This window comes from Fringilla coelebs, assembly GCF_963513975.1.
Source record: "Fringilla coelebs genome assembly, chromosome: 8".
NCBI lineage: Eukaryota > Metazoa > Chordata > Aves > Passeriformes > Fringillidae > Fringilla > Fringilla coelebs.
This window is the reverse complement of record NC_140066.1, coordinates 25,097,957-25,124,110: the sequence shown is the minus strand read 5'-3', so window position 1 is coordinate 25,124,110 and position 26,154 is coordinate 25,097,957. Positions and strand designations below refer to the sequence as shown.

The 26,154-nt window shown below is 39.8% G+C and overlaps 1 protein-coding gene across 1 annotated transcript; it reads left to right on the top strand.

The window, feature by feature from the left end:
• The first annotated feature begins 509 nt into the window (after positions 1–509).
• STN1 (STN1 subunit of CST complex) lies at positions 510–25,290 on the top strand. Its single transcript, XM_084210824.1, has 9 exons — positions 510–645; positions 5,182–5,277; positions 9,332–9,403; positions 11,149–11,310; positions 12,554–12,665; positions 13,418–13,580; positions 20,233–20,355; positions 20,900–20,972; positions 24,791–25,290. The coding sequence occupies exons 1-9, from the start codon at positions 513–515 to the stop codon at positions 24,946–24,948; spliced, it is 1,092 nt and encodes a 363-aa protein (XP_084066950.1). The 5' UTR covers positions 510–512; the 3' UTR covers positions 24,949–25,290.
• The last annotated feature ends 864 nt before the right edge of the window (positions 25,291–26,154 follow it).

The window sequence follows — 26,154 nt, the reverse complement described above, 5'->3', positions numbered from 1 at the left end:
GGGTGGCTGGTTTTGTTTTGAATAAAGTCATCCTCCCTCAACTCCATGATAAAGCAGAGGACAAACAATGAGTATAATAGGGGAGGGAAGGAGAATGATGGGGAAATAATAATCATTTGTAGAGAAAGTAACCACTTAGGATCCCACAATCCTGCTTTTTTAAACAAATGTTGACTTTAGTTCTCTATTTATGGATTTGGAGAGGAAAAGTCTCTGAAATTCTATTTCATTTGAAGTTACTGGGGGAAATGCTGTTGCTGGATTCTCAGTACTTCAAACAAGCCATGAGTATTGATACTTTGAATATTTCATGTGGCAGCACATGAAATATTGATAGATAAATATAACATTTTATTAGATAAACTCCAGTGTCTCATCCTCAGCTCTGCTGTGTTATTGTGTGTATACTCATGAGCTGGTTTTTTTTCATTTATATGGAAAATAATGAATGTAAACAGCTCTTCACCTTTGTAGAAAACAATTTCAGGTCCTTCTGTGTTCACAGGTTTTGGATGCAGTCTGAGTCTGAGAAGGATGAACAAGAGATGCCTTCTCTGCACTGGGGTATCGATCCTGTATTTTCTGCATTTGCAAGACTCTATATTAAAGATATTAAAGAAATGAGAGAATCTATACAGGTGCCAGGTATGTGTTTATTTGTGCTGATTATGATGCACACAGTATTATAATTGATTTATGTTGTGCTTTTTATGAAGGGATTGAAGAATACTTCACAAACATGAGTGAAGTAGTTTTCCATTACCTTAAGCTAAGTGATGTTAGTTTCTTTTAGAAGTTCTAAGAACAACAGGTTGTATGTGAACTGTATGTGAAAAATAAAATATATTTGTTAAAATAGTTTTCCTTTTTCTCCAGAACCTCCTTTACATTAAGGTAATGTTGTGTTTCCTCTGTGTGGTGGTGCTTGTTATATTCTGATAAAGTTAATTCTAAAAAATACTTGTCCTTTCTGGCCATATGTATTGTTATCTCTCCACTGTCTCTACATTTTTTGCAAAATTTTGACACTAGATGACATTGCTGGATGTATGATTTTGCTTTTACCTATGGATATTAATACATTATAAGACAAATACAAGTTTTGAGGTTTTGTCTCCTTAATTTCTTGATATGATAGATATATGACCTTCTTCATGCATTGAACCAAGCTTATTGTAAATTCTGGCCTCCACGCTGGACCTTGCCCCACAAGTGTCAGCTTTGCAGTGTGTCCTGCTGCTCTGCAGTGTCATCCACATGTGAGCTTCTGCTGAAACAACGTAGCTCTGACCTCGAATTGCTGTTTTCACTGCACAGGCTTTAAATGGACTGCAGTGTGTCTTCTGCTGTGGAAGGGTTCATTACTCCCAACTGAAGCCTGACATGGTGTGAGATTATCAGGGAGGAACCCAGAGAACTCAGAATTAATGAGGAAAAACAATAATCCCTAAGCACAGTGTATGTCTTTGGTTTGGTTTTGATGTTTTGTTTGTGGTTTTTTATTTTTATTTTTTTCTGTCCACAGGGACTAAGTCTCCCTGTTTGGCTCTTTGAATATGCTTTGCTTTGTAGGTTTTGTTATTCTTCTTCAGTTTTCTTTAACAGCAAGGATAGCAGCAATGCTATTTTTGGAGAAATGAAGGACTGGTGGGGGTTTTTTCTCTTCTTGCAGTCATTTTTATGTACATAAGGACTTCACAAATCACAAATACTAGTCTATCTATCCATCCTGGTTATTTAACATGGTGAGCGATTTTGTCTTAAATCCATTACAATAATTAGGCTACAGAGTGTTGTTGATGTTTGTCCTACAGCAAGTTTTATTTAAAGGCCTTTTTAAACTTTTTTATAAATGTCTTCTAGTAGTACTGGTGTGGGAAATGCATCTGGTAAAAGCTGTTCTTCATCAGTTACGGATATTTTAATTATTTTCAAACAAAATACAGCATCATTCAATGCCAGCAGAATTGGATTGTAGTTTGGACTTGAACAATAGTACATACACATGTGAGAATGTGTTCAGAATAATTTACTTTATAAACACCAACATTTAATGATAGTAGGAACAGTCCTAGAAAGTACAGTCCTTCTCCTTTTTTTGCTTCCAAAATACCAGAATTTCCCTTCTTACTTCTCTTCCTGTTCTCTTAGCTGAGTTGGCTTCTGCTTCAGGAACTTTTTCAGTTTTGTTATTACCTTTGGTTTTTTCCTAAGATGATCCTAAGGAGGTGGTATCTGTCATGTCACGATACCAGCCTTTACAGTTGGTACATTTGAGCTTCCCCTTCCTGTGCATCTGGCACTCTGCTTGCTTGCAATCCTGCATCATTTTCTAAACCAAACTTCAAATAAAATGAAATTTTCTAGAACCAACATCCTGAATTTTATTCGTTCTCCTGGTGCTGTATATACCCCAAACCAGACATTTTCCAGTGTATCTTATTTGTTGGCAACAAATGATAGCACAACAGAAACACTAAAATTAATACCTTTTGAGGAAGGAAGAATGTAGGTGTTTGTTGTCAATGCTTCCTGCCTTTAATGGGCTTTTAAAGACCAGCTGAAGCTAAGTATATGGTTGGCTATAAATCAGTCATTAAGTAATGGTAATTAAGAATGAATGAGTGCAAAACAAAAAGTTGTAACTAGGAAGAATGGAAAGAAACACAGTCTGAATGTCAGGAAAAACATCCCTAGAATGACATCTGCTAGATCATGGCCCAGCCTTCCCAGGAAAAAGGTGGGATGCCCTTCATTGGGATTGTTTATATTCTGACTGTACAGATTGCCAGGAATTTACTGTACAAAATGGTCTTGTATTGGCCCTGAGGAAATGGACTGAATGACCTAATGAGTTTTTTCTTTCCACTTTTAAGCATTAGGATTTGATGCCACAGTGACTAATCCCTTAAAACAACACAGAGGGAAGCAGTAAACCTGGCCAATTACTCTGCTGCTATAAATGGTGACAAGAAGGCTGGAAAACTTCCCAATAAAAACAGCAATTGTGTTGTCTTAGCAGCCTTGCAATGAGAGTGGGTGTCAAACTCAGTTGTAACACGTAATCACATCATGGAAATGAGCTTTTCTCAGAGTTATCATGCACCACTGCTTTGTGACAGCTTATCAACAAGGAAGGGAAGCTACAAATAGCATAAAAGGAAGTAATAATAATTAAAGGAATGGCAAACAGCACAGTAATGCTGGTACAGACATGACCAGCACTTGCCCTAGAGATCTCTGTATCTGTAGCCCCCTGTAGCAGTGCTGTGGCTGTTGTGGTAGTGGCATTTTGCTCTGTGTGAATACTGGGATATTAGGAACCTCACTGAATGTGTTTGTCCACAGCTTCAAATATTTAATATATATTTATTGCTACCAATATGGACTTAATTTGAACAAATAAACTGGAAGGAGGAGTAATTTACACCTTGAAGTCATCAAGTGCAGCAACTTTTAACAGGTTAAATATAATTTCATTCTTCCAATTAATTCAGGTCATTTTTCTGAGAGTAAGGGTGGAGTTCTAGGTGAATTTATGGGGACAGAGAGAACCAGTTTTATTTGGTCTCTGTCATCTGCCAAAACTCAGCTTACTAACTGGGAAACAAACATAATAACATGTTGCTTGTTTGCATAATCAGGAGCTTGGAGTCTCTGATCCACAGTCTTGCTCTAGACCAGAAACTAGCCCAGACCTTTTACAGAGATGTTGTAAGATTCAGTGAATGACTACATACACTGGGAGCATCTCCACTGGGGGTTTCTGTAGCAGTGTTTATTTGTGCCCTGGTAAATGAAATGAGAGACAAGTGGACAGACCTGCTAAACATTCTGTATGCCAGACCTGACCAGTGACTGCAGATTAGTATAGCCAGATCTGAGATGGTAGCCATAGATGCATTCTCAAAACACTGCAGTGGATTTTTATGAGCAGAATTTCTGCTTATGAGCTGCTTGGCTGACCACCTCTGATTTCTTCTGAAACTTTTGTGTTTTCTCTCTGTCTTGCCTGAAGAAAGTTAATTCCAGGCTCATTTAAGGCTGCTAGCTATGTAGGACAAGTTATTTTTGGATTTTGGATTTAGAGTTTTTTTTTATACAGAACATTTTTCTGACTCCCTTGCTGCTGTGTTTCCCTTTGTAAGAATAACACTTGCCACGGTGTACGGAGCCAAATGTTCCCTTCCGAATCCCTCGAGTTATCTACTTTTCAGAAGACAGTTATTGAACATCCCAGATGGCTTATTTCAGTAAAGCAGCAGTATTTGAAAACTGAAGAAAACACATTCACTGAAAACTAGCCAGCTCAGGGTATATTTGGAGCTTATTGCCCTGTTGTCCTCCTGCTGTTGGACTGTGAAGCCTCAGTGTATGATGTTTACATTAGTGTTTGTTAACAACATTTGTCACTCTCTTGAAAGGGGTTACAGAGCAAGGGAACCTCAGTGCTCTCAGAGTCCACTGGGCTGTGATTTCTCACTGTTTCCTGGACATGTTTCTAAGTGTTAAGTTATCTTTATAGATGCACAAAAATAGCTTTGAAGGGATGTTTTTAGAACATGTGTTTTCAGAAACTCAAGTTCAGGATGCAGTCCACAATGACTGCAGTAGTGTGCTCTGCAGTCTGAGAGAGCTCTTGCTCTCCCCCTGCCCCCACAGCTCCTGTTCTTCTAGAAATGAAAGGCAGAATTATGTTAGTTTTCCTTTCGGAGGCTCTGCCTTAATCAGGAACAGCTGCATTGTGAGAAGCTTAAACTGCTTCCTTTGTGTTCTATTATTTATTCTGAAGCCTTATGAAGATATTAAAAAACCCAAACCAAACAGCAAAGCAAAGCAAAACAAAAACCCAAATGAAACAACAAAACAAACAAAGAAAAACTCCCTAGTGCTTGCAGCAAACAAACTGTTTTTCAAATTCAAATGTGCAGGAAAACAAGAGGTTAATAAGATTCTGACACTACAAGAGCGAGCTTTTGGTGTCCTAAGTACAGCTGATACTTTCTCATTTTAGTGTCCCTAGTCTTCAGTGATACAGGGGATTTTTCCTGTGTAGGTGCTGTATAATTTAAGATTTATTAAATATGTAAGAAAGTATGTTTTTTTAATTGACAAATGTGACTATGTAGGGTAGGGTGTGGAAAGAAATAGTTATATTAATCAAGAATGTTTTGTGTCTAGGTATATTCTTTTATAATGGACATCCAATAAGAAAGGTAGATGTTGTTGGGATAGTGGTTCAAAAGAAGGAGCGAGATGCCTTTTATAATTATGGAGGTAAGGAAAATGTCTCTCTTTCTTCTTGCACTTATCAGCCTTTTATCTTAGTTATTGTTAGAACTGAAAGATCTCCCTATGTGGTCATTGTGTATTCTTGAAAAAATGTGCTCTTATCCTAATATAATGTATATCTACAGCTGAGATTACCTGGCAAATGTAGGGAAGCTACTGTTTATCTCCACTTCAAAAATAGAGAATTAAATAGTTAACATAGAGTAATGGATTCTTGTGGGGTCATGTAGCAGATCTTAACTTTGGGTGTTGTTTTGTCACTGGACTCTGCCACCTTCCTCTCCTATTTGCAGGACCTTTGGTCAGATGCAAACGTATTTAACAGTGCCCACAAATGTGAAATCACTCCTTCCATATTTGAACCGTAGAAATGCCTCCTGACTTTATGTATGTCTTGTCATATCTTGGAGCCAACTTCTAATAGCAGTCAAGAGCTTGTTTCTGTTTAGATGCACAAGAGTTTCAACAAATGAACTCAAGCATCATAGCACCAGTTCTTGCCAACACCAGCTGGGAGTTGTCTCCTCTGTATTGCTTTTCCCAGTATTCAGTGTTATTAACATGGAAACATCTGATTGTCATTTTGTTCAGCTGTCTTTTACATCTGGAGAAAAAGCAGAGTGGAGCAGTGGTGATGTGGCAAGTTTCAAAAGGTGGGGGGAGGTCACCTCACAGTAGGAAGGGGGAGCCAAGTGCAGAGATCCTGTTGAAGCCCTTATGGCCAGTGTTTTCCTCTGCCAAGGGTTTTCACCTGGTGGAGGTGAGTCACAGAGTGCCTCTCCTTCCCAGCTCCTTTGCTTGTAAGATTGCAGTTCCCTGACCCTTGGGAATACTGTGAAGATACAGCTGATGAATTTACCAGCTCCTAGGTACCCCAGCATCAAACTGCTGCAGGGTGGCATTGACTGCAAATGCATTTATCTCTTCATGGGAATAGAGGAAGACAGAATCAAAATGACCAAGACAAAACAATTCTATGGGTAAGGGTTTTCCATGCTGCTCTCAGCATGTTTAAACAACTACACCTGTGGAAAATGTTTCACTGGGGCAGAAAGTAGAGGAATAGAAATAAAAAGAAACTGCAGAGTAGTGGAATTAAGGCCTTAGATCCACCGACCTTCAAGTGCAGCTCACAGTAAGCCTGGCTTCCTGCTGTCCTTTCACATCTAACTCCACTCTTTGTTCCAGCAGTTCCTGGTTTGAGTTTTCAGGCTACCTGCCAGGGTGCCCCTCCCCAGCCTGCCCTCCCTTTCAGGCAAGCCGACTCTGCCAGCACAAAACTGTAACTTAGACAGTTTCCTGCTTGTAACTTCTTGCATCTCTCAGTTCAACAGACTCTGGTGAGTCACAAGGGTTGCATCAGTTGGAGTGCCACACACTGCTCAGGACTTGCTCACTTTCCATCTGCCTAAAAGTGACTTACAAAGCAATTCCCCCTTTGTACTTTCCCTCTGATAGGGAACTGAAATGTCTTTGTGTCCCTGCCTTGATCCTCCCCCCTCACTTCCTATTTGTCTGTTTCAGAATACACATCACTCACTTTAAAGAATCTTAGGTCCTCTGCTGAAAACTCTAGAGCCAGAACTAATCACAAAATTATAATTGTAGAAAAGAGTTAGTTTACTCTTTCCTGGCTTAAAAAATAAAAATTACATGCTATGTAATATCTGATTTTGACACTTTGATTTGATTGTTTCTTGCTATTATTATGATAAGTTAGGAGAATTATATCTAATTAAAACATCGCTTTGATCAAGCTCATATTTTACCTAGTGTACCTTTCTGGCCTCTTTTGTCCCCTTTCTAACAAAACCAAACATCCCATGTGGTTTTCTTTGTACTCCAAAACTAACTTTAAAAGCTAAAAGGCAGTTGACTTAAAAAAAAAAAATTCACCAGCATCTCAGTAGGTCCATGCAGGCCTGACAAGAGCCATACCCTTTTTGTCATAAAGAAATAAATATTTAGGCAATTTTCTCATTTAGTAGGTAGCTTTGAGCTACCCCTCAAATAATTAAGCAAGAATCAAAGAAACCAAAGCCAAACAAACAAAAACCAGGAAAAAACCCCCAGCAAACAAAAAGTAAACCCACAAAAAACCCAAATAAACAAAAGTTCAAACCCAAAGAGATGAGGAAGGGCGGCACAGGAGCACAGGAAGTTTTCAAGAGTTTGTAGACCCCTTGTGCATTTAAAATCTATTCTAAATAACATTCTCTTGTCTAATTAGAATACAACTGCAAGAGTTCTCATTTGTCTGTACTTCAGAAGTGACTTGTCTTTTTGCTCAAAGCTTTCATCTATGAAATTGCAAAACTTTGTTTCAGAGCCTTACTCTGCTACCAGATTCCTTCTGTGGTTAAGTACAGGTCAGTCTCTCCAGAACTCTGTTTTCAGCTGTTGCGTTGAGGAGAAGGAGTCTGGCCTCCTTTCTTGGTTTGTTTCCAAGCCCTCTTAGGAAGCCTGTCTGACTTGGTTGGTGCAAGCTGGAACATCTAGAAACTGTTGGAATGCAAGAGTGAAATGTTATCTGCTCTGCTTCTTGTTGCCACTGCTGGCTTGCACACATGGCTTGGGCATGGCTTATGAGGGCTCTGCCTCCTACTAAAATAGTTGCTGTCTGTGTGTACCAAGGAGAGGAAATCCTACCAGCAGATTGTTTTCTGTGCTCTGGTATAAAATTAAAGCTGCTGAAATAGTTGCAGACGCAGCAGCTCAAAACAGAGAGAGCAGAGAGGAGCATACTTTTGTGATGGAATTTGGAATTGCCTGCATCTCATAAGTGCTGTAAGTTTGCTAATAGGAACGTGCAGCTAAACTGCTTGGAAACAGGAAGGCAAAACAATAATTTGAAATTAGACCCCCAAACAGGGAGATTGTTTTAAGACATGTGAGACAATGCAAAGGCATTTTTCTTTGATGCTATGGTTCCCAGAGGAAATGACTGCAGGTATCAATCAGCACCATCATAGTAAACATTGCTGTTACTTTTTTAGTCATGGACCTGCTTTAAGGAACAGAAGAAAATTGCAGGTTTCCATTTGTGAGGAGTGGAATCTCAATCTTGGAGATGTTACATTCAAGAAGCAAGGTGCATTGGCTGGATGGTCCTTGACAGACATTTAGTGTCTTACTATTTACAGTGTTTGTTGCACAGGCCGTCTATATACAGTCCCTTGATTGACAGAAAATTGATTCTTCAGACAGATTTTAGTTTCCTTTGAGTTTTGTCTTTTCCTGCTGTCGTGGACAATGCAGTGCCTGGAGCAGAAATGGTCAAACTGATTTTCATTGGTCACTGGCAGAACAGGAAGAGCAGCTCTGTGCTCAGGAGAAGTGTTGAGCCTTTTCAGCAGAGGAAGTGGCATGCATGCCACCAGCACCTACACTCTAAATTGGGAATTCCTGGCTTAGAGCAGAACCACAAGCATGCATGTCTTCTGTCCTTCCTGCCTAGAGGAGCTGCCTTTCTGCTCCCTGGACATCATCTTCTATTGGAAAGACCAACAGACTTAGAGCATAATATTGGCATGGAAACCAATGCAGCTGCAGGTAGCTGCACTCCTGGTTTATTCACATGGTTGTATCCCCAAATGTTGAAGTGTTGTTTCATCACTGTAACAGTAATGCTTCTGTAGTTTGTGCCTGGTTTCCTTTTTCAATTTGTCTGACTTCAGCCTTCAAAACTGATTCTTCTCCTGACCTTTATCAACAAGATAGAAATTCCTTAGTATCCAATATATGTACTGAAGCCTCATAATTTAAATTAGTATATGATCTTTCTTTGAGAATATACCTGTTACTTTGCTTACTATGCACATAAGCACATATGGTGCTGAGCTACTTCCATGGCTGAAACAACTGTGGAAATTATGTCAGATATGCAAGTAGAGTTTGGACACCCATTTTACCTTTCAAACCAGTTGGAATGAGATGTCCTTGGAAGTTATCTCCCCACATGTTCATGTACCTTCACTTCTGGGAACATGACTGCCTGCTTTCCTAGTCTGTAATGCTTGCAATTTTTTTTTTTTTGCAGTGGATGATAGTACTGGAGTTATAAATTGTGTCTGCTGGAAAAATCCCATGGTAGCAGAAACACCTTTATCAGGTAATTTATCAAATAAATAAGCTCTCTTTTGACTGTTTGTTTTTACTTATGTCAGTCTTAAATAATCTAGTAAGTGATCAAACTTGCAGAAGAGCAAATACTGCCTAGGCCATTTTGGTAATTTTCTGTTAGTTTTTGTGTTTTGTTCAAGGGTGATGCCAATAAAACCATTACATTATGTCCTGTCCCTGCCTTTTCCTTATTTGAGTAATATGATAGTCCAGTTCTATGCTGTGACATTGTTCAGAGAATTTGCCTGTTAAGGTTCTTTCTGTGACTTCATCTAGTAAGGAACTAGGCTGGAAATGTGCCACAACTTCTGTTTCCAAAGTCAGTCCATTGACCTGCCCTTGTGATTATGGTTTCAGGATTTATCCTTGCTTTGTTTGCATTCATATACTCTTGCTCATACAGACACTGTCAGCAATGGACTTGAAAGTAGCTTCAAACACAGTGGGAGGATGCCAGCAGTCTTTTACAATTTGAGCAAGTCCTAAATGTGCAGTAATTGTGCATTTGAAATTAATGTATTATTGCACTCAACTAACAGAACAGCACACTACTGTCTGGCTGTCTCTTTGCTTTTTCTCCTACTGTTTCTTGTAGATCAAAGTACAGAATTCTTTCTACTTTGGCTCTTCTTGGAAGCCCATGTAGTGGATTGACAACCCTAATATGGAGCTGATCAAATCCTACTGAAATAAATCTTACTGGTGTCATCTGCAGTGTTAGGAATGCATATTAATAGAATGGAGAAAGGAAAGCTTGATGTAAAAGTTAAAAACTCTGATGTCTGTGGAACAAGCCCATTTATACAGACAGATAATTCATACTTATATTTAACAATCTTATGACAGGTGGTACAAATGGTCCCAACTGGAATGTAGAAGACAGCTCTCACTTTGGAGAGGTGATGATCTGGCACAGCTCTCAAAAAAAGAAAAAAAAAAGGAGCCGCAATCAAATCAGTTTTGAGGAACTTAAATGAGGAACTTTGATGCATTAAAAGGAATTGCATGAAATACTGCTTGAAATAGAATGAGGACCAAGAGTGCTTTTCAGCCTTGCATTCTTATTTTACATGTACATCAGTAGTGCTTGAATGGACACTATGCTAAGAATGGCAATTCATTCATTTGTACCTGCTAAAGAAAGCTCTTAGGGGGCACAAGAAGCTTTCTTCCAGCCTTTTGTAATTGTGATCAGGGATACTTGGAGCAATAATCAGGTTTTAAATTATGAAGGATTTACTGTCCTACAAAGCTGTGTTATGTAAATGTGAAGTTCTGTCAAGTTGCATTCACCTCAGTTGCATTCACCCCAGTGTAGACATCAAATTGCATCACATGAATGCTTTGGCCCCACCTCAGATGACTCATTCTGCTTTTGTATAAAAAGTTCAGCTAACCTTTCTTTTCCCCTCTCATCCATCTTAGCATGATAAAATCAAAAAATGCCAAAACTATTTCAAATTTATATTTCAATTTTGCAACCCATCTATGACATTTCCAGTGGTAAATCAGTATCTTCTTGCTTTTATATTTTCCCCAGATGAATAATTTAAATAAGTATAATACAGTAAACTAATTTTGTCACCCAGAAATTTTCCTACCCAGGTCACATGGTGCCTGGGACCTTACCCTTTTTTAGTGATATGACTCCTGTGGTGCTTAGGTGGATGAATGCAAAAGGACAAGTAATGCATTGCCTTTAGTGCCTGACTCCCTTTCCCTCACTTCTTGCAGGTCATCCAAGCACAGCCAGCAGTCTCAGTGTGTTTGAACAGCTGAAGAAACTCCAAGAAACAGTAAGCCAGAAAACCAAGCTGGAGATTGGAGATGTTGTCAGGGTCAGAGGTCACATCCAAACCTATAGGCAACAAAGAGAAATTCAGGCTTCATGTTTTTGTGAGTGTTATGAATCTGTGATACATGTATCTAAGATGTCTGAATCTGTGAAAATATCTGAGCTGTATGTAATTAACTGAATATTTTCCACATTATTTTCTGGCATCTCATTTTTCTAAGGATTCTCATCTGTATATCTTTATTTCAATTGTAGCAGCATAAGGTTGGGAGACACACTATGTAATGTGTGAGATTAGACTGCCTGTAAACAAGGCATTCCTGGAAAAACTGTAAAAGCTGATTAGCATGCGTGCAAGAATATCACACAGCTACTCTGGTTGGGTGTCTGCAAGAGTGATTTGCTCTTCAGATTTCTCTGTGTTGAAGTAGAGGAGCCAAAGCCTGTGGGAAGGGAGCTGCTGACCTTGTGTGTCCCACTTCACCAAGGGTACTGAAGGCTTTGGAGAAGTGGCTGCTGTTTGCCACAGCCAATCCATTCCATGGGCAGGCAGCAGCATAGGGGAAGGGTCCCACTAAAGCCTGGCTTCTCCTCAGCTCCCTGGCTCTGCAGGATGAGGGAGAAGTGTTCCTCAGGCACAGATCTGCATGCAGGTGCTGCCTCTGTGTCTGACAGCTCTTGGAGCAGCAGGGCTCTGCAGCCCACGGCTCTGGGAGCTTCCAGTTACATAACTTCTTCTCAGTTCCGTGTCTGTGCTGTTGTGCAAGAGGTTTTCTCCAGTGAGATCTTACAGAGATAATGTTGAAATTATTTCTTTAGTGAAGAAAATCCTGTCTTTCAAAAACCCTGAATAAGTCAGATAAAAAGTCTAGGTTTTTCAGCTCTAGCTTAAGTTTGCAAGGGAGTTCAGCCTCCCTCTCCAGACAGAAGATTTATGAGTATATACAACCCATTCATGGCTTGGTAATAATACCAAAGAGAGCCATGCAATTCAAATAGCCTCTAAATGCTTTCACTTTGGCCCAAATAAAGCTCCTGACTATGTGTTAACTTCATTTAATGGATAAAGGCTGCTGAAAGGTAAAATAGAGATCATAAATTCTGGTTTAAAAAGTTGTCAGACAAAAGCATAATCTGTAATGCACCACAACAGGCCATTTTACCTCCTTGTAAACTGTAAAAGAAGGATTGGCTTTTGTGGTTTGTTTTTATAAAAACCACAGTGAACAAATTTTGCCAATTTAATACTGGCTGTGAAGCTCTGTTGTGCTGCCTCAGGTTTTCTTGCTTAAAAAATTGTGTGGGAGTCCTGGCCAGGTCTACATGTTCTCATTGCCTTTCCAGATAAAGTGGATGATCCTGTGTGTGATGTCCAGATTTCGAGAATGCTGGAGCTGCCCTGTCTCTATAGAGAAGTTTATGATAAACCTTTCAAGAGCCCTGAGGAAATACAGAGGTAAATGCAGTATGCAGAACTGCTCCTGGGGCAAAGTATGGGATATTATGATTGTTTACTTGTTGTAATAACTCTGGAAAAAAATAGAACAGAGCCTGACTGTGATTCAGCCTGCATTCATATACAGCAGCAGTCTGCTTTTCTCCCAAATAATTGGTGATACATACAGATGTATGTGTCACCAGGTACCTGTCCATAATCTGAGGAAAGAAATATAATGCTGACTAAAGTGAATATTAGGAAGGAAGCAAAATACTGTGTATAGACCTCTTTCATCTAGTGACAAAATGTGGGATTTAGAGCAAGATTTGGGGCTGAGGTCAGCAGAGAGGATGGAGACATATACTTGACTGATGTTGTTTTATGTGTAAGGTTAAGGAGCTATTCCACTGAAATGCTCTCCTGCCCTTGTCAAATCCCAAATCCATAACCTCGATAAGCTGAGTCAAACACCCACTCCTGTACTCAGTTTCAGGGTATCTGGATGCTTATTGGGAGGCCTGGTGCATGTAGTGTTGTTTCAGAGAGTCCAAATCTTAGGTTCGCAAAACCCTAACAGCACATGATTGAAGAAGAACAGTTGAAAGTTTATACTTATAAAAATGATCTGTTTAAATTAAGGATTTAAATTCAAATTCTTTAAGGACAGTAAAACATCCTTTGACCTTTGAAACCAGTCCAGTGGACTTACTTTATTTAATTTTTCTAAAACACATTTCTTACCTTTTGACATGTTCTGTGTATCCTTGTAGTGGCTTGGGGGCTCAGAATTTCTCAATCCATATGCTGCATGAGAAAGTGCAAGGCTTTCTATTAGAAAACAAAATTCAGACCTTTTACCAGCAGGAGTTGGAGACAGTTGATTCTCTGGTGTCTCTGATGGGTGTGCATCTACCCAGCCCAAGCTGTGAGGAGGTGAGTCAATACACCTGTTCCAAGCTTTTAGTGGGGGGAGATAATACCATGTACTTTTTTAAAGCATAAACAGATAAGACACTGGTGTCTTCAGAGGCTTCAAAAACCACTAGTGCTTGAGCTTTACACATTAATTATTTACAGAGCTTGAAGAAATCTTGTTACTTTAGACTTATAAAACTGGGCTGGAAAAAATAATGTAAGAACATTCTGTTATTATGGGTAATCTTGTGTAAAGGCTGAGCAATCTTAGAGCCTGCAACAGTCACTACTGTATTTAGATTTGTAATTAGTAGCTGTGTCACCCTTTAAGGTGCTTGAGTTTTTTGGGACAGAGGTTTGAGATCCTGGATCTAATCAGGAGAAGGGAGCACAAAATCTTTGTCTCATTTCTCCTTTGAAGTTCAATATATTAATAGAGATGCAGTTTTCAAGAGGAGGTTATGATGAGTGGATAAACAGTGCTCCCTGCTACATGTTTCTCACATTGGAAGTCCCTAACTGTGAAAGGATGAGAAGGTGGGATTAAAGTGAAATCAGTTTACAGGCAGTTGCATGTAACCAAACTATTAAGAAATTTTCCAATGAGTTAGTAACCTCTTGATCAGCTGCAGAATGGGAAACAGAACAACACTCATTTTGTAAAATGGCTTGATATTATCCTGTATTAGTTGAATAAATTACAAACCAGATTTTCAACTTGTATGAAATGATAATTTTCTGCAAAGCTTACAGTTACATCTTTTATCATGAAATCAGTGGCAGTTGGAACTTAAACTGGAGTGTTGTGATTCATTTGTTTACTTTTTGGTTTTCTGTAGAGAAGTAAATCCCTGGCAGTCATTTTCACCCTAATTTTGAAGTGCACTGTCATGTAAAGTGCTATGTTATGTTGAATTCTAATGTTTGTTTAATTCTTAAGAAACCCCAAAAAATAACACAAACACCAATCTCTTGCAGATGAGGTCTAATAATAATGAAAAGTAGCTCTTTTCTTATTGGCCTTGTTGAACTGCTGCTTATAGCTGTTCTTGATAGCTGGGTTGGGGTTTTTTATTTGTTTGTTTGCTTTTATTTAAGGCATTTGTTTTGGGTTTGCTTTAAAATAAACATGGATATTGGCACTAACAGGAGCTATTCTCATTTTAGACAGAAAAGTTTGCTAGTAGATTATCCAACATGGCACCTGGTACTTTCTAAACTAGCTGGAACAGTATTCAAAGTTCCCAAACACTTTACATTAAAGAAGTAGTGGCCATTGTGTCCAATACTGGAAACTTAAACGCTTCAGCATTTATAGAAATACCAAGATAAATAATTTACAAAGCCATTTAAAGTAGGAACTGGTGCAGAACAAACATAGAAAGACTGAAAAAATCCCCCAAGAAAACTCAACCCAAACAAAACACCAACCAACCAAAAGAAAATCAACTCAAAAACCCCAAACCAGGAAAAGTACTGTAGCAGCAGTGTTGTTAGCAGTCATGAAGAGCTATCATAATAATTAGTAGTTGCTCCTGACCCTGATACAAGGATGTGAGTATATGTCCCAGGAATTTGGGCCCACAGATGCTTATTTGGAAATTGCAGTTCTCCTTATTGTCCTTTACTATTAATTTCTTGCAAAGAAGGCTATCTGTTCTTGCATAAGAAAGGACCCACAGTTGTCAAGTGGCATGAATGCCTTAGGAGGAGTTCCTAGTAATGCTCTGGAAATGTATTTCCTTGTTCCTCTACTCCATCTCTAGAAGGTGTCACCTTTCATAATTGGCAAAGGATCAAGTACCCAGTTCTATCCACAAAAGGAAGTGTAATAGATCTGATTTCTGTCCCTCTTCATTTCTTTTCTCTTCAATACTCTTTTGTTTTGCACTGCCCTCAAACAAAGAGGATAAAAGGTGCTGCTGATGTGGAACAATGTTATTTTGGGCCTATTTGCCAAGGCAGGAGCTGCACAGCCAACTCAGATAATTAGGCCATGCCTCAGTCTACACACTTGTTCACTTCTTGCACTTTTCCTGGATGTAAAAGGATGAGTTATTTGGATGTGTAGTTAATTTTTTATCTTGATTCAGGTGTTTTAGAGCACAAGTTGTTGTTGTTAAACTATCTGTTTCCTTTCTCTTCCTTTCCCCATTCATCTCTTTCCCAACTTTTAAAGTACTTGCATGGTGTTCATCATAGTGGAAGGGTGTGTCCCCATGGAATATTTTCTCTAGGGAGGTGATGAACTGCTGTGGAGTCACTGCAGTGGAGTTGAGCAGAGGGTGAAGATGGAAGGAGTTAGCTGGGATAGTTTGAGGTAGGCAGCATCTCTGTGTTCCTTTTCAGCATTACTGTGTAGCTGAGTCCTGTCCACATCCCATACATGTCCTACAATAAATACCTCTTTCCAGTCCTGATGCCTCCCTGGCAGTGCAGTCTTCTGCCTGTCTGGATTAAATTTCCCTCTAGTAGATGCATCTGGCAGAACTGAAATAATTTCCTCTTCTCAGACATATACTAGGCAAAATTTAATTTTATAGTCTACGGATGATGAGGAAGAGATTTTAACTGCTTTTAAAAGTAGTTAAAAATTAACAAATCTTTTATGAGTTTTAAAGCCATTGGAGCTTTAATTTGCATAACCAGTTCCCCATCTATCCCAAAGGTGTAGCCTTTTCCCTATCCCTTAAAACAAATGACTTGTGAGTCTGGAGGGGTGGGTACCAGAAGGAAGACTACAAGTAAAACAAGAAAAAGTAATTTTGTGCTTAGAGAACCTCCAGAGTGTACTTACTGGACTTAGGCAATTATGTTTGGCAAATGGACAAGCCTTTGGTCTCATTTTTAAAGAAAGCTACATGTTGAGTGGATCCATCCAATTTCTCAGCTGAAATGCTTTAAACCAGCCAGTCTTGATTAACAATATTTCTGCCCTTCTGCCATGCATAAGCTATAGTGTGTGCTATTTTAGTGCTGCCATTCCAGTTTGTGAATGTCACTGCCTTGGACACGTAGCTTGAGTTGTGCTTTCCAGAGTGTGCTGTTTGTACTCCTCTTGATTTAAATGTTATCTCAAGGTCACCAACGAGAAGTAGTTAAAGCAGGAAGTTTTGCAGTGTTGTTCACACTGTCTGTGTCTACCCTGTTCATTGTACTGTAGGCGTAACACACTTCACTTGTGTTACACCTGCAGTGTAAAGTTCTTGATGCAGGGTCTTTGTCTTTCTGCCTCTCAAGGAAGTTTCACCACTGTTTTAAATATTATTTAAATATTTTAAAATATTATTTAAACATTTAAAAATATTATTTTAAATATTATTTGCTATAATAAGCTGCAAAGCTCTTTATAGAACTTCAGGACTGACACGTCCAGGATCACTATTACTAAAATTGACACCTGCCTAAGCCCAGGATTAAACATTACATGAGAAAATGCAAAAGGTGATTCCCTGAGTAGAATCACATGTGTGGTTATACCAGGAAACTTCAACACCATCAGGGTGTGATTCATAATGAGTCAAAGGTTACATAGTTCCAGTGTTTTGAACAGACTCACTAATTCCTGTGCCACTTCATTTCTTTGACCTATTATTGATTGTACAGAGAATTCGTCTTGTTTTAATAACTGGTTGCACAGCACCAGCCCACTAAGCTGTGTGAGGCCTATCAGATAGAATATATTGATTAAAGTACCAACTTAATTCTGGATACATAGATTCTTCTGTTGGCTTTGCTACAGAGCCCTTGGCCATTCTTGGGAGTGAGGGTAATGATAGTAAAATTATTATTTAATAGCTGCTTCTGTGTCAGGTTACACACACACACAACGTGTTTTACAAAAGGGATGACTGATTCTTGAATGCTCCTATGTTTTGGATGTACAGCTTAATTTATTTGAAAGGGGCCTGATTTGGAAGAGAAGGGGAAGACCCTGCTGTTACTGCTTCAGAGAATCTGAAATGGTGCACCCTGAAACTAAGGCATGCCCAAGGGGGGCACTTTGCAAAAGGAGGTGTGAACATTGGGAGAGGTATTGGGGAGAAATACTATTGACTTGTGCATTTGCAGGATGAGATGCTGGAGTTACTTTGGGTGGACCAAAAGAGCAGAATAAGCAATTTCAGGCTGTGTTGACAAAGAAACTGAATTGCTGCCTTACCCAGAGGAATGGAGAGGAGGAAGCATGTTCTAGAGCACACAAAGAAAAAAACCCAAATTTTTCCTGTCATTTTATGGTACTATTAAACACTGATAATACATAGTATTTTTGTATTCATATATAATATAGTATTACTAAAGTGGGCAGGAGCCCTATTTTGTTTTTCAGAAACAGTCCTTCTGCCATGAAGCCCTTTTCCATGGATTCTGCAGCACATATGAGAGAGTGCTGATATGGAGCAGCTGCTTACTTATAATAAGGCCTCACTGCTTTCACTCTGTCAATGCCTTGACTTGCATTCTTAGTGATTCTGTTTCAGTATCCATCCAGGCTGAGCTGTGTGTCAGTTCACACAGAGTCTGTTTTTAATTATCTCCCTTTTCTGACAGGATTTCAGTGGTAAGCCAAACTGAATAATTATTGTGCTTCTTTGGAAATATTTTTATCTTTTTTTCTTCCCAAATGTTTGCTTTCACATTAAAAATTGATCAGAGTCTTGAGTTGGTTGCTTTGCTAGCAATTTCTTACATTCTTGAGAATTTATTACTGCATTTGAGTGAGAGGCAAAGTCTCTTCATTTTACATATGGCTGTGAGAATGTGCTTTTCTGTGAACAAACCTTCACTCTTCACTTAATCCTTCCTGCTGCATTTATATTTGTTTCTTCAGTTCATCAGAAGAGGCACAATGAAGAGAAATACCTTAGTGGTATTAATGCTGTGACTGGAACAGTGTCCAGATGCACGGCCAAGTTTGTAATTAGAAGTAGAGTCTGTTGTTATCCAGATTGATGTTGTGATGGACAGGAGGACAGACGAGGTTCAGGCACTGAATCCTTCAGCCTGAAACAGAGGAAACTGAACTGAGAATAAGAGCCATTGTTCTGTGTTAATTATCTTGAAGTAGTCAGCGATTATTTTTACTGGTGATTTGAGAGGAAAAAGAGAGTTAGCTGTTGTGGAACAGAGAGAGAGAGGGATGTGATTATGGTCTGTTGAGGGTCATCTGCAGGAGCAGGAGGGAGAAACTTGTGATGCATGCTAACACCAATATCCCTTTTGGATCCCAGAACTATTCCCAGTTAGGTACATCAGCTTTCAGGCACTGTTGGAGTGTCACTTGAGAACTGCAAATGCATGGAATGAATCTTTTGTGAGATCTTCTTCCTTTGCTCCTGTAGTGTCCGTTTCACATATTCACGTACTTTCTTTCTACTTCCCAATGATTGCCTGCTTCACTCCCCAGGCTCTGAGCTGCTCCTGGTGAGTGAAGCAGGATATGTGAAGTCTGTATTTTTGTTCAGAACAGGGTGGGAGCATTTATGGTGATAGTTGAAGGAATGGCTTGGCAAATCTTGCTCTGGTTGCTCTGGTGTGGTTCTAGTTATCACATGGTGGTTTGTGGGAAGCAGTTTAGCTCCCTTCTCAAAGAAAACCACAGGGAGCACAGTGTGCTCTCAACAGATGAGAAAACAGCAATTGGGGAATTGAAATAGTCTGTGTAGATAAATGGGAGGTTGAAGGACACAGTAGGACAGATGGAGATGGAGAAGAGTAAATCATAGTCTTGCTCTTATCTACACATACTTTCCCTTCTCCGCAACTAATTATTTCCTTCTACTTCCCTAGCTGTCATTCCAGTCTCTTAGCTCTGCTCTATTTCCAAACAAACTCTGCTTTTCCCTGGTGTTATTTTTTTTCCCTCCCCTTCAATCCTTCTACTCTGTTAGATGTGTCCCAAACACAGAACCCTGTGTTCTAAATAACCTGATTTAGGACTTCCAGACACATTGTTCTCCTTTCACAAAAAATTAATTTCCCACCTACCCTTAAAACTGAATCCTTTGTTTCCTTATTTTGTATGCTCATCTTAATTTATTGCATGCTCTTTATCCTTTCACTTCATTAGGCTGTGGAGAAGCTCCTGAGAGCATGACCAGAATGTTTGTAAAAATTTGGAAACAAAGGGGGCAAGAAACAAATACTGGTTTTGTCAGTTTTCTCCTTTCCCTGAAATCAAGAGGTGGGAATCCAGTCCTCAGCCCTTGGATTCCTCCTGAATATCATCTTACAAAATACTGATTTTCCTACCTTTCTACCCTTATTCCCAGGAAAACTCTGAAAGTGAATAAAACTTGATTAACAAAAAAGTCAAATGAACTGCAAGCATCACAAGAATATTCTAAAAAAAGATTTCTTGGTACATCACCAAATAGCTGCTAATCACAAAGAAGGCAGTTTAGAGATTATGGTTCCCCAAGATTGGTACAAGCTTCTGGTGTTTGGGTTTTGTTTAAAGCTCAGTGACATTGATTATTTCATACATAACAGATATGATTTGTGAATTACTAAATGAAGAAAAATGTGTAAAAAAGTTCATGTTAAAGAGGATCTAAAGTCATCTTCTTCTTGAAAGCATCTGGATGCTTTCTTGATACCATCTTTTGCTGGTAACTTTGGTTGAGCTGAGATTTCTCACCGTCTGCTTCATTCTTTTCTTTCCATCCAGGTGAAATCAGAAAGTAGCTCTAGTTCCAAAAGGATTCATGGTGTTTTTAAGGAAGCAATAAAGATGCTACAAGAAAAAGGAGTGGTTTTCCAGAAACCTAGCAGCTCCAAGGACTTATACTATGTAAGGAACTGAGCTGTGGTTACAAACAAGTTCAGTGGTATGACTTTCATAATCAGTGAAAATAATAAAAATATTGCAGAAATAGTAGAAATGTTTCAGAAAGAGCAGCAGGACACCCAGCTGCTCTCAGTTTACTCAGAAGTACTTTCTGCAGCTTTCTTCAGTATTGGTTGTACCTCTGTATCACCCACTGAATTATTCCAAGTTGTGTCTGCACTCACTGGGCCGCCAAACTGCTCTGATCCAGCTGAGCTCACTGAAACCTGGGGCCTGGAACAATTCTCCTTATCCAAGTGAGTTCAAGCTTGCTCTTCTGCTGAGGCAATCACCCTCCTTTGGGTGAAACTTAGTTGTATCATGTTCTTCACCTAACTCATGGATGTTGTCAATAGTAGTAAAAATATTACCTGAAGATTTGATGTCCATTATTAGTCTTGGAGGCAGCGTAAAATGCAGAATGTAATTGTGACAGTGTTAGTTTAGAATACACCATGTCAGTGGATTGTTTTCCAACAGCAAGGCCAGTTTCTTCTTTTTTCTTCAGGTGACTGACCATGATAAGGAGCTGTTTCAAGTGACCCTTGATGTGATTAAAGAAGACTGTCGAAAACCCAGGCGTAAGTAGCAGAGCGATCAAGCTCTGATGAGCTGGTGCTGATATACTGATGACAATATCTCCTCCTGCTGCTGGATTGGATATGCTGCCTGTCCTCACCCTCAAACTCGAGCTGTTGCTGGTGTAGCTAATCAGAACAGCTAAGAGCAGGAGTACAGGAGCAGCTTCCTGTGAGCATGGAGGGAGAAAGAGCACGTGTGCCCAGCAGGAAGCAAACTTCTCCGATCTGAAATAAGCAGCCATTATCTTAGATCTATATCTTTTGAGAATACTTGGATTTTGGGAGGAACCAAATGTAATGAAGTCAGGTCACCACCTAGCAGGTGTTGCTTTGCACTCTGGAGAAGTAGCAAATCTTGCTGGTTCAGTTTCTACAGGGGAGTTGACACAAAAGTGACCATGCAGAAAGGTGAAATCCCTGCCTCCTTTAAGTCAACAATAAAACTTGCTTAAATCAGTAGGATGTTCTCTGGAGATTTTAAGCTTAGATAGAGCTCAGATTGTATTTCTTTGCAGTTAAGGATTTCAGTCAAACAAAGTCTATTTCTTTTCAGATAACGTGCCTCAGGTGGCTTCTGAGTTATCCCTGTCCCTCAAACTATTGTGTCTTACTGCCAGAGTGGTAACTTGTGCTTGACTTGAATGTGTTCTAATTACACAGGTACATTGTTACAGAGTGTCTTTCAGTTCCTGGGATAGAAAGTGTCAGCAGGGATCACTTGCTGCCGGAGTGCAGCTATTTGTGGGACAGAATGTGCTTTAGTACAGAATAAATGACTGACTGGAACATAAGGCATAAAATCTTAAATTGCTCATATCCCTGTACTATCATAACTACAATAGCCCTTGTAGCACCTGGAGTATGATGGTTATCCTGCAGTGAAAAAAAGGCTGAGGCAAAATCAAGTTTGAGTTTTAACTGTCTCTCTTAAGAAGTGGTAGAATTGTAGAAAAAGTCTTGGGAGAACTGGGCAGGCAGGTTAATATGGGCCTGTTTGCCTGAGGGTGTTTCAGTGCAACAAATTGCTTTATCACATTGTTTTATTGTCTTTTATCCAATTAACAAACATCATTTCTCTAAGAGTCACATCATTCCTTTGCTCATTTTATACATCAGTTAGTTCTCCTGGTAACCTGCTTTTTTTAATACAACTACCGCACTATCAAGGCCAGAACCTCTATACAGTTGGCAGAGGCACTGAGTGACTGCCTCCTATTTGTTCCCTTCTTGTGCATTGTCACACTGGCCAAGTACTCTGTGATCCATGGGAAGTTGGGAAGTTCTTTCAGTCAGAAAGTCAACAGCAGAGAGTAATTTGTAGATCAGTCACACAAAAGACTTTGAAGAGTCCTGAGTCCTCAAAGCCATGTTTTCCATAATAAGCAGTTTAAAATTAGCAACTCTTTTAAAAACCCTCTTGTTCTTGAAGCTTTCCCCCGACTTGGTTTCCCGCTGCAAAGAGGACAATTTCCAGGTCAGTGTCCCTTTGCTGGTTTCCAGAAGGACCATTTCAATGTCCTGGTCATTGGCAGTAGAAGCAAAGCCAAGAAGCTTCCATCGAAACCAGCAGGCAGGGCAGTATTTGTTGTCCGGGGATGATGCAAGAGCGCCGAGCTGAGAGCGGCTGCCGGCCCCCCTCTGCTGGCGGGAGCTCCAGCGAGAAAACAGGGACATGGCCATTCACCTCTAGGGCTTTTTCTTGTTTGTTACAAGAAATTCCTACCCGTTTTCCTCCAAGAGTAACAGTAATCTTCCATGACAAGAGGGATGATTTATGGTAAATCAAACTCTTCTCTCCAATGAGTTACTTCTCTGCCAGTTTTCCAGGCAACGCCTTGCCCCATTGCTGTAGTTGTGACACATTCCCAGGCCCAACCCAGCTGAAACTATTGTACAAATTTTAAAAAAATCTTGCCTGCCTACTCAGAGCTGCACAAGCCCTGATCTGTAATGTGCCTACCTAACAATCCTAGTCCTTGGCTCCACTTATAATTCCTGATCTTAAATGCACTCATGAGAGACCGCTGTGGGTCTATCTAGAAACTTAATATAGCCAGATAGCACATTTTGACTCCAGACTGAACTGCAAAACGGATTTTGGTTTGTTTCTTTCTTTGTTTTACAAATTTGCTCTGTTCCTCTGTTTTATAAATTTTAGTCTTAGATCAGGCTAATGGTAGAGAGGACAAAAACCAGAACCACTTGAAGTTAAATTTAATATGTCAGAATGTATCCTGTGTGAGACATCTGTAGTGAGCAAATGGTAGTTCTAAAACTCTGTCCCCTCTGATGTTGGTTTTCAGGCAGGACAGTTAATCACAGCCTGGGTTCCCCCAGCTGCTGGATAAAAGCAAGAACCCAGGATCTCAGTGAAAGAGGAACAGGAATGTTTTGGGGTTACTTAATCATTGTACACACCAGCAGCTTCCTCAAAGTGCTGTTTTCTACCAGCATCTAGGGGGAAAGTACCCATTGTACTGTTAGGTAACACTTGAGTCATTAATGTAATTCATTGAGATTTAAGTTACTCTGGATCACGGCTGGGCAATTTGACCTTCTTATGACAAACCTATGACAAGTGCAAAGTGCAGCTACCCATTTTGTTTGCAACAGCAATCACTATGACCAGGTAGAGTCATTGTTCTATTCTCTGCAGTTATATCTCCCAGGGTAGTGGACACATTTTTGGCTGGTGGCCACAAAGGTCTTTTTATCATGCTGGATACTTCTGAGGAAGTATTTCTGCCTGATTCACAGCCTAATCAGAATTAGGCTGAACTGTTTATTTACTGCTATCTACCAATGACTTTTCTCAGCATATTCTAAGGCAGCTCAGCAGATTCTAGAGTAGAGAATTAACTAAAGAAACAAAAAACAACAAAATATAGTGCCCTCCCTGGCCCATGGCAGTTTCTCAGTACCCTTATCAAACTTGCCTTGCATCACATGAGCTAAGGAGATGGAAAATAATTTGTGTTGATAAATATGATTTATGTCTGTTTTCCATTGTCAGCTGCTGTGGAGAAATATGTTGTGGACTTCAGCACTTGGGGGACTGGGAGCTTGCAGCACTGACAATTAGTGGAGGAAATGATGACTGGGACAGCTTCAAACAATGCCCCACCTGGCACAGAATAGATGTGTGCCGCCATGAAGGACCTCTGTGCTTGCCCCTGGCAGAGGGGGTTATTTTAAACTTCTGTTCTCTTGTACATTGCAGGGCTAATTAAAAGGAGATAAAATCTGATACTGATGGTTCCATGACTTTCTACTCCCATAATTGTATGGGTGGTGTGCAGGGTAAGGAGGAGATAGCATTGCGAGGTGAATGCAGTTGCAGTGCAGCAATTTTTCCACAAGATGCCAGCGTTGGGCCAGCGGTTACAGGCCCTGGCCACGCACCTCGCTGCTTGAGGGTTGTGAAGTTGGGTCTCAGTAAAATGACTTTCATTTGGTTCCTTCTGAAGTTGCAAAAACTGGATGGCCTGCACAGGTGCACAGTGGAGGTACCCTTACATTATTAAACTCCTCATCAAGTTGTACTAAGCCTTGTATGTTAAGAGTTGTCAAGACTGACTTATCTTTCACCCTAATTACTACTGTTACAGCTCTGACACTTCCCAGAAAAGTCACTGGGAACACTTGATAATTGGAGAACTGCAGGCACAGACAGGATCTCTTCCTTCTGAATACATGTCTGTTTCTGTATCTAGGGCTCTCTCTAGGGATTTTCATGATTGATCTGTATTACGATAGTTCAAAAGAGACAGACCAAAATATTTTGTCCATGCCTGGCTGCATTTTCCTTTTTTCTGCAGATGCTGAAAAAGGTTGCCATTTCCTTCATGTCCTGAGTTGTGTTCAGCAGAGCTACAACCCCTCTCTGCCTGAAGTGGTGATGCACCGCGTCTTGGAACTACTGGAGAGTAACAGTGATATTGTCAGCACTATGGAAGGATATTTTATGGTATTTTAAAAAGAAATTATAAGAAAGAGAGGTTGAGAGACTGTGAGAAGCTGTAATTATCTGGTATTATCTAGTTAGTAGATTAAGAAGAGCCTTTTGATTCTCCAAATGCTATTTTTGTCCAGCTTCAGAGAAATTGTTCAAATACTTGTTTTAATATTCTTCCTGACTTCCTTTCCTAGTGAAAGTGGTATCAAACTGATTCTGGACATTCTAATCTAGCAGGGAAACTGGAAAAGAAACTGTGCTCTTGGAATAGGATGTGACATTGACCATCCTCACATCTGCATCTAGTGGGCCTAAAAAAAAGTCACTGCTAAAGATCCCTGTTTACAGCAGTGGTCATCTCAGGAGATATTTTTCTGGCTTAAAGACTGATCTTGCTAGGTTTCATGTGGTAATATCTGCAGATCTTTCTTTTTATGTGAACTTGGTAACACCTAGAGAAAGGACACACAAACAGAAGGATATGCCTGTCCTTCCTGGCAGTGCTGGTGCATCTTTGTCTGTGATTATGTGTTCTTCAGTCTGGACAGCTTTCCCACTACTAAAGCAATCCTCACCATTCTCTGTAAAGTAATATTCAGGAAGGGGGTCCTGCATCCCTTGCCCACTGGTTGTCAAGCATGCCTGCATTCCTCTGCATTCCCATCTGTGCTACTGATGTCTGTTGTTGCAGTTTCTCTTCAGACCAGAATTCTCAAAATCAGCTACTGTTTTGCCGTTTCAGTTCCTTCCTAGATCACAAATGGTAAAACATAAATTTGATGCTTTGGAAAAGAAAATACAGAAGCCCTTGAGACCCACTGTAATCTCCTCTGCCTGTTGCTTTTTGTGTCTTTTATACTTTGTCACTTTTGTGGTAAAATACTGCCCATATTTGTGCTTGCAGAAGAACACAAGGCATAGACGAAACAATGTTGGCCCAAAGAAGTTTACCATGCAAGCTGTTTGATCTGGAATAATTATAACTCTGTTATGTGCAACAGTTAAAAAGCAAAGTTGTTCAATATTTATGCTTAGAGAGGACTTGCTGCTGCAGGGGCTTGTCTGTTTAATTAATCTGTTTAATTTATGGTGTGGAGGTGAGACCTTTAACTTGAAAAGAGTACAAAAGATTGAATTTATCCTTTTTTCCTCTGCACCTTCCCTGTAACAGTTGAAACAGCAGACTCCCAGGAGGCAGCTGTAGTGGTAAAGCCCTATATAAGGATT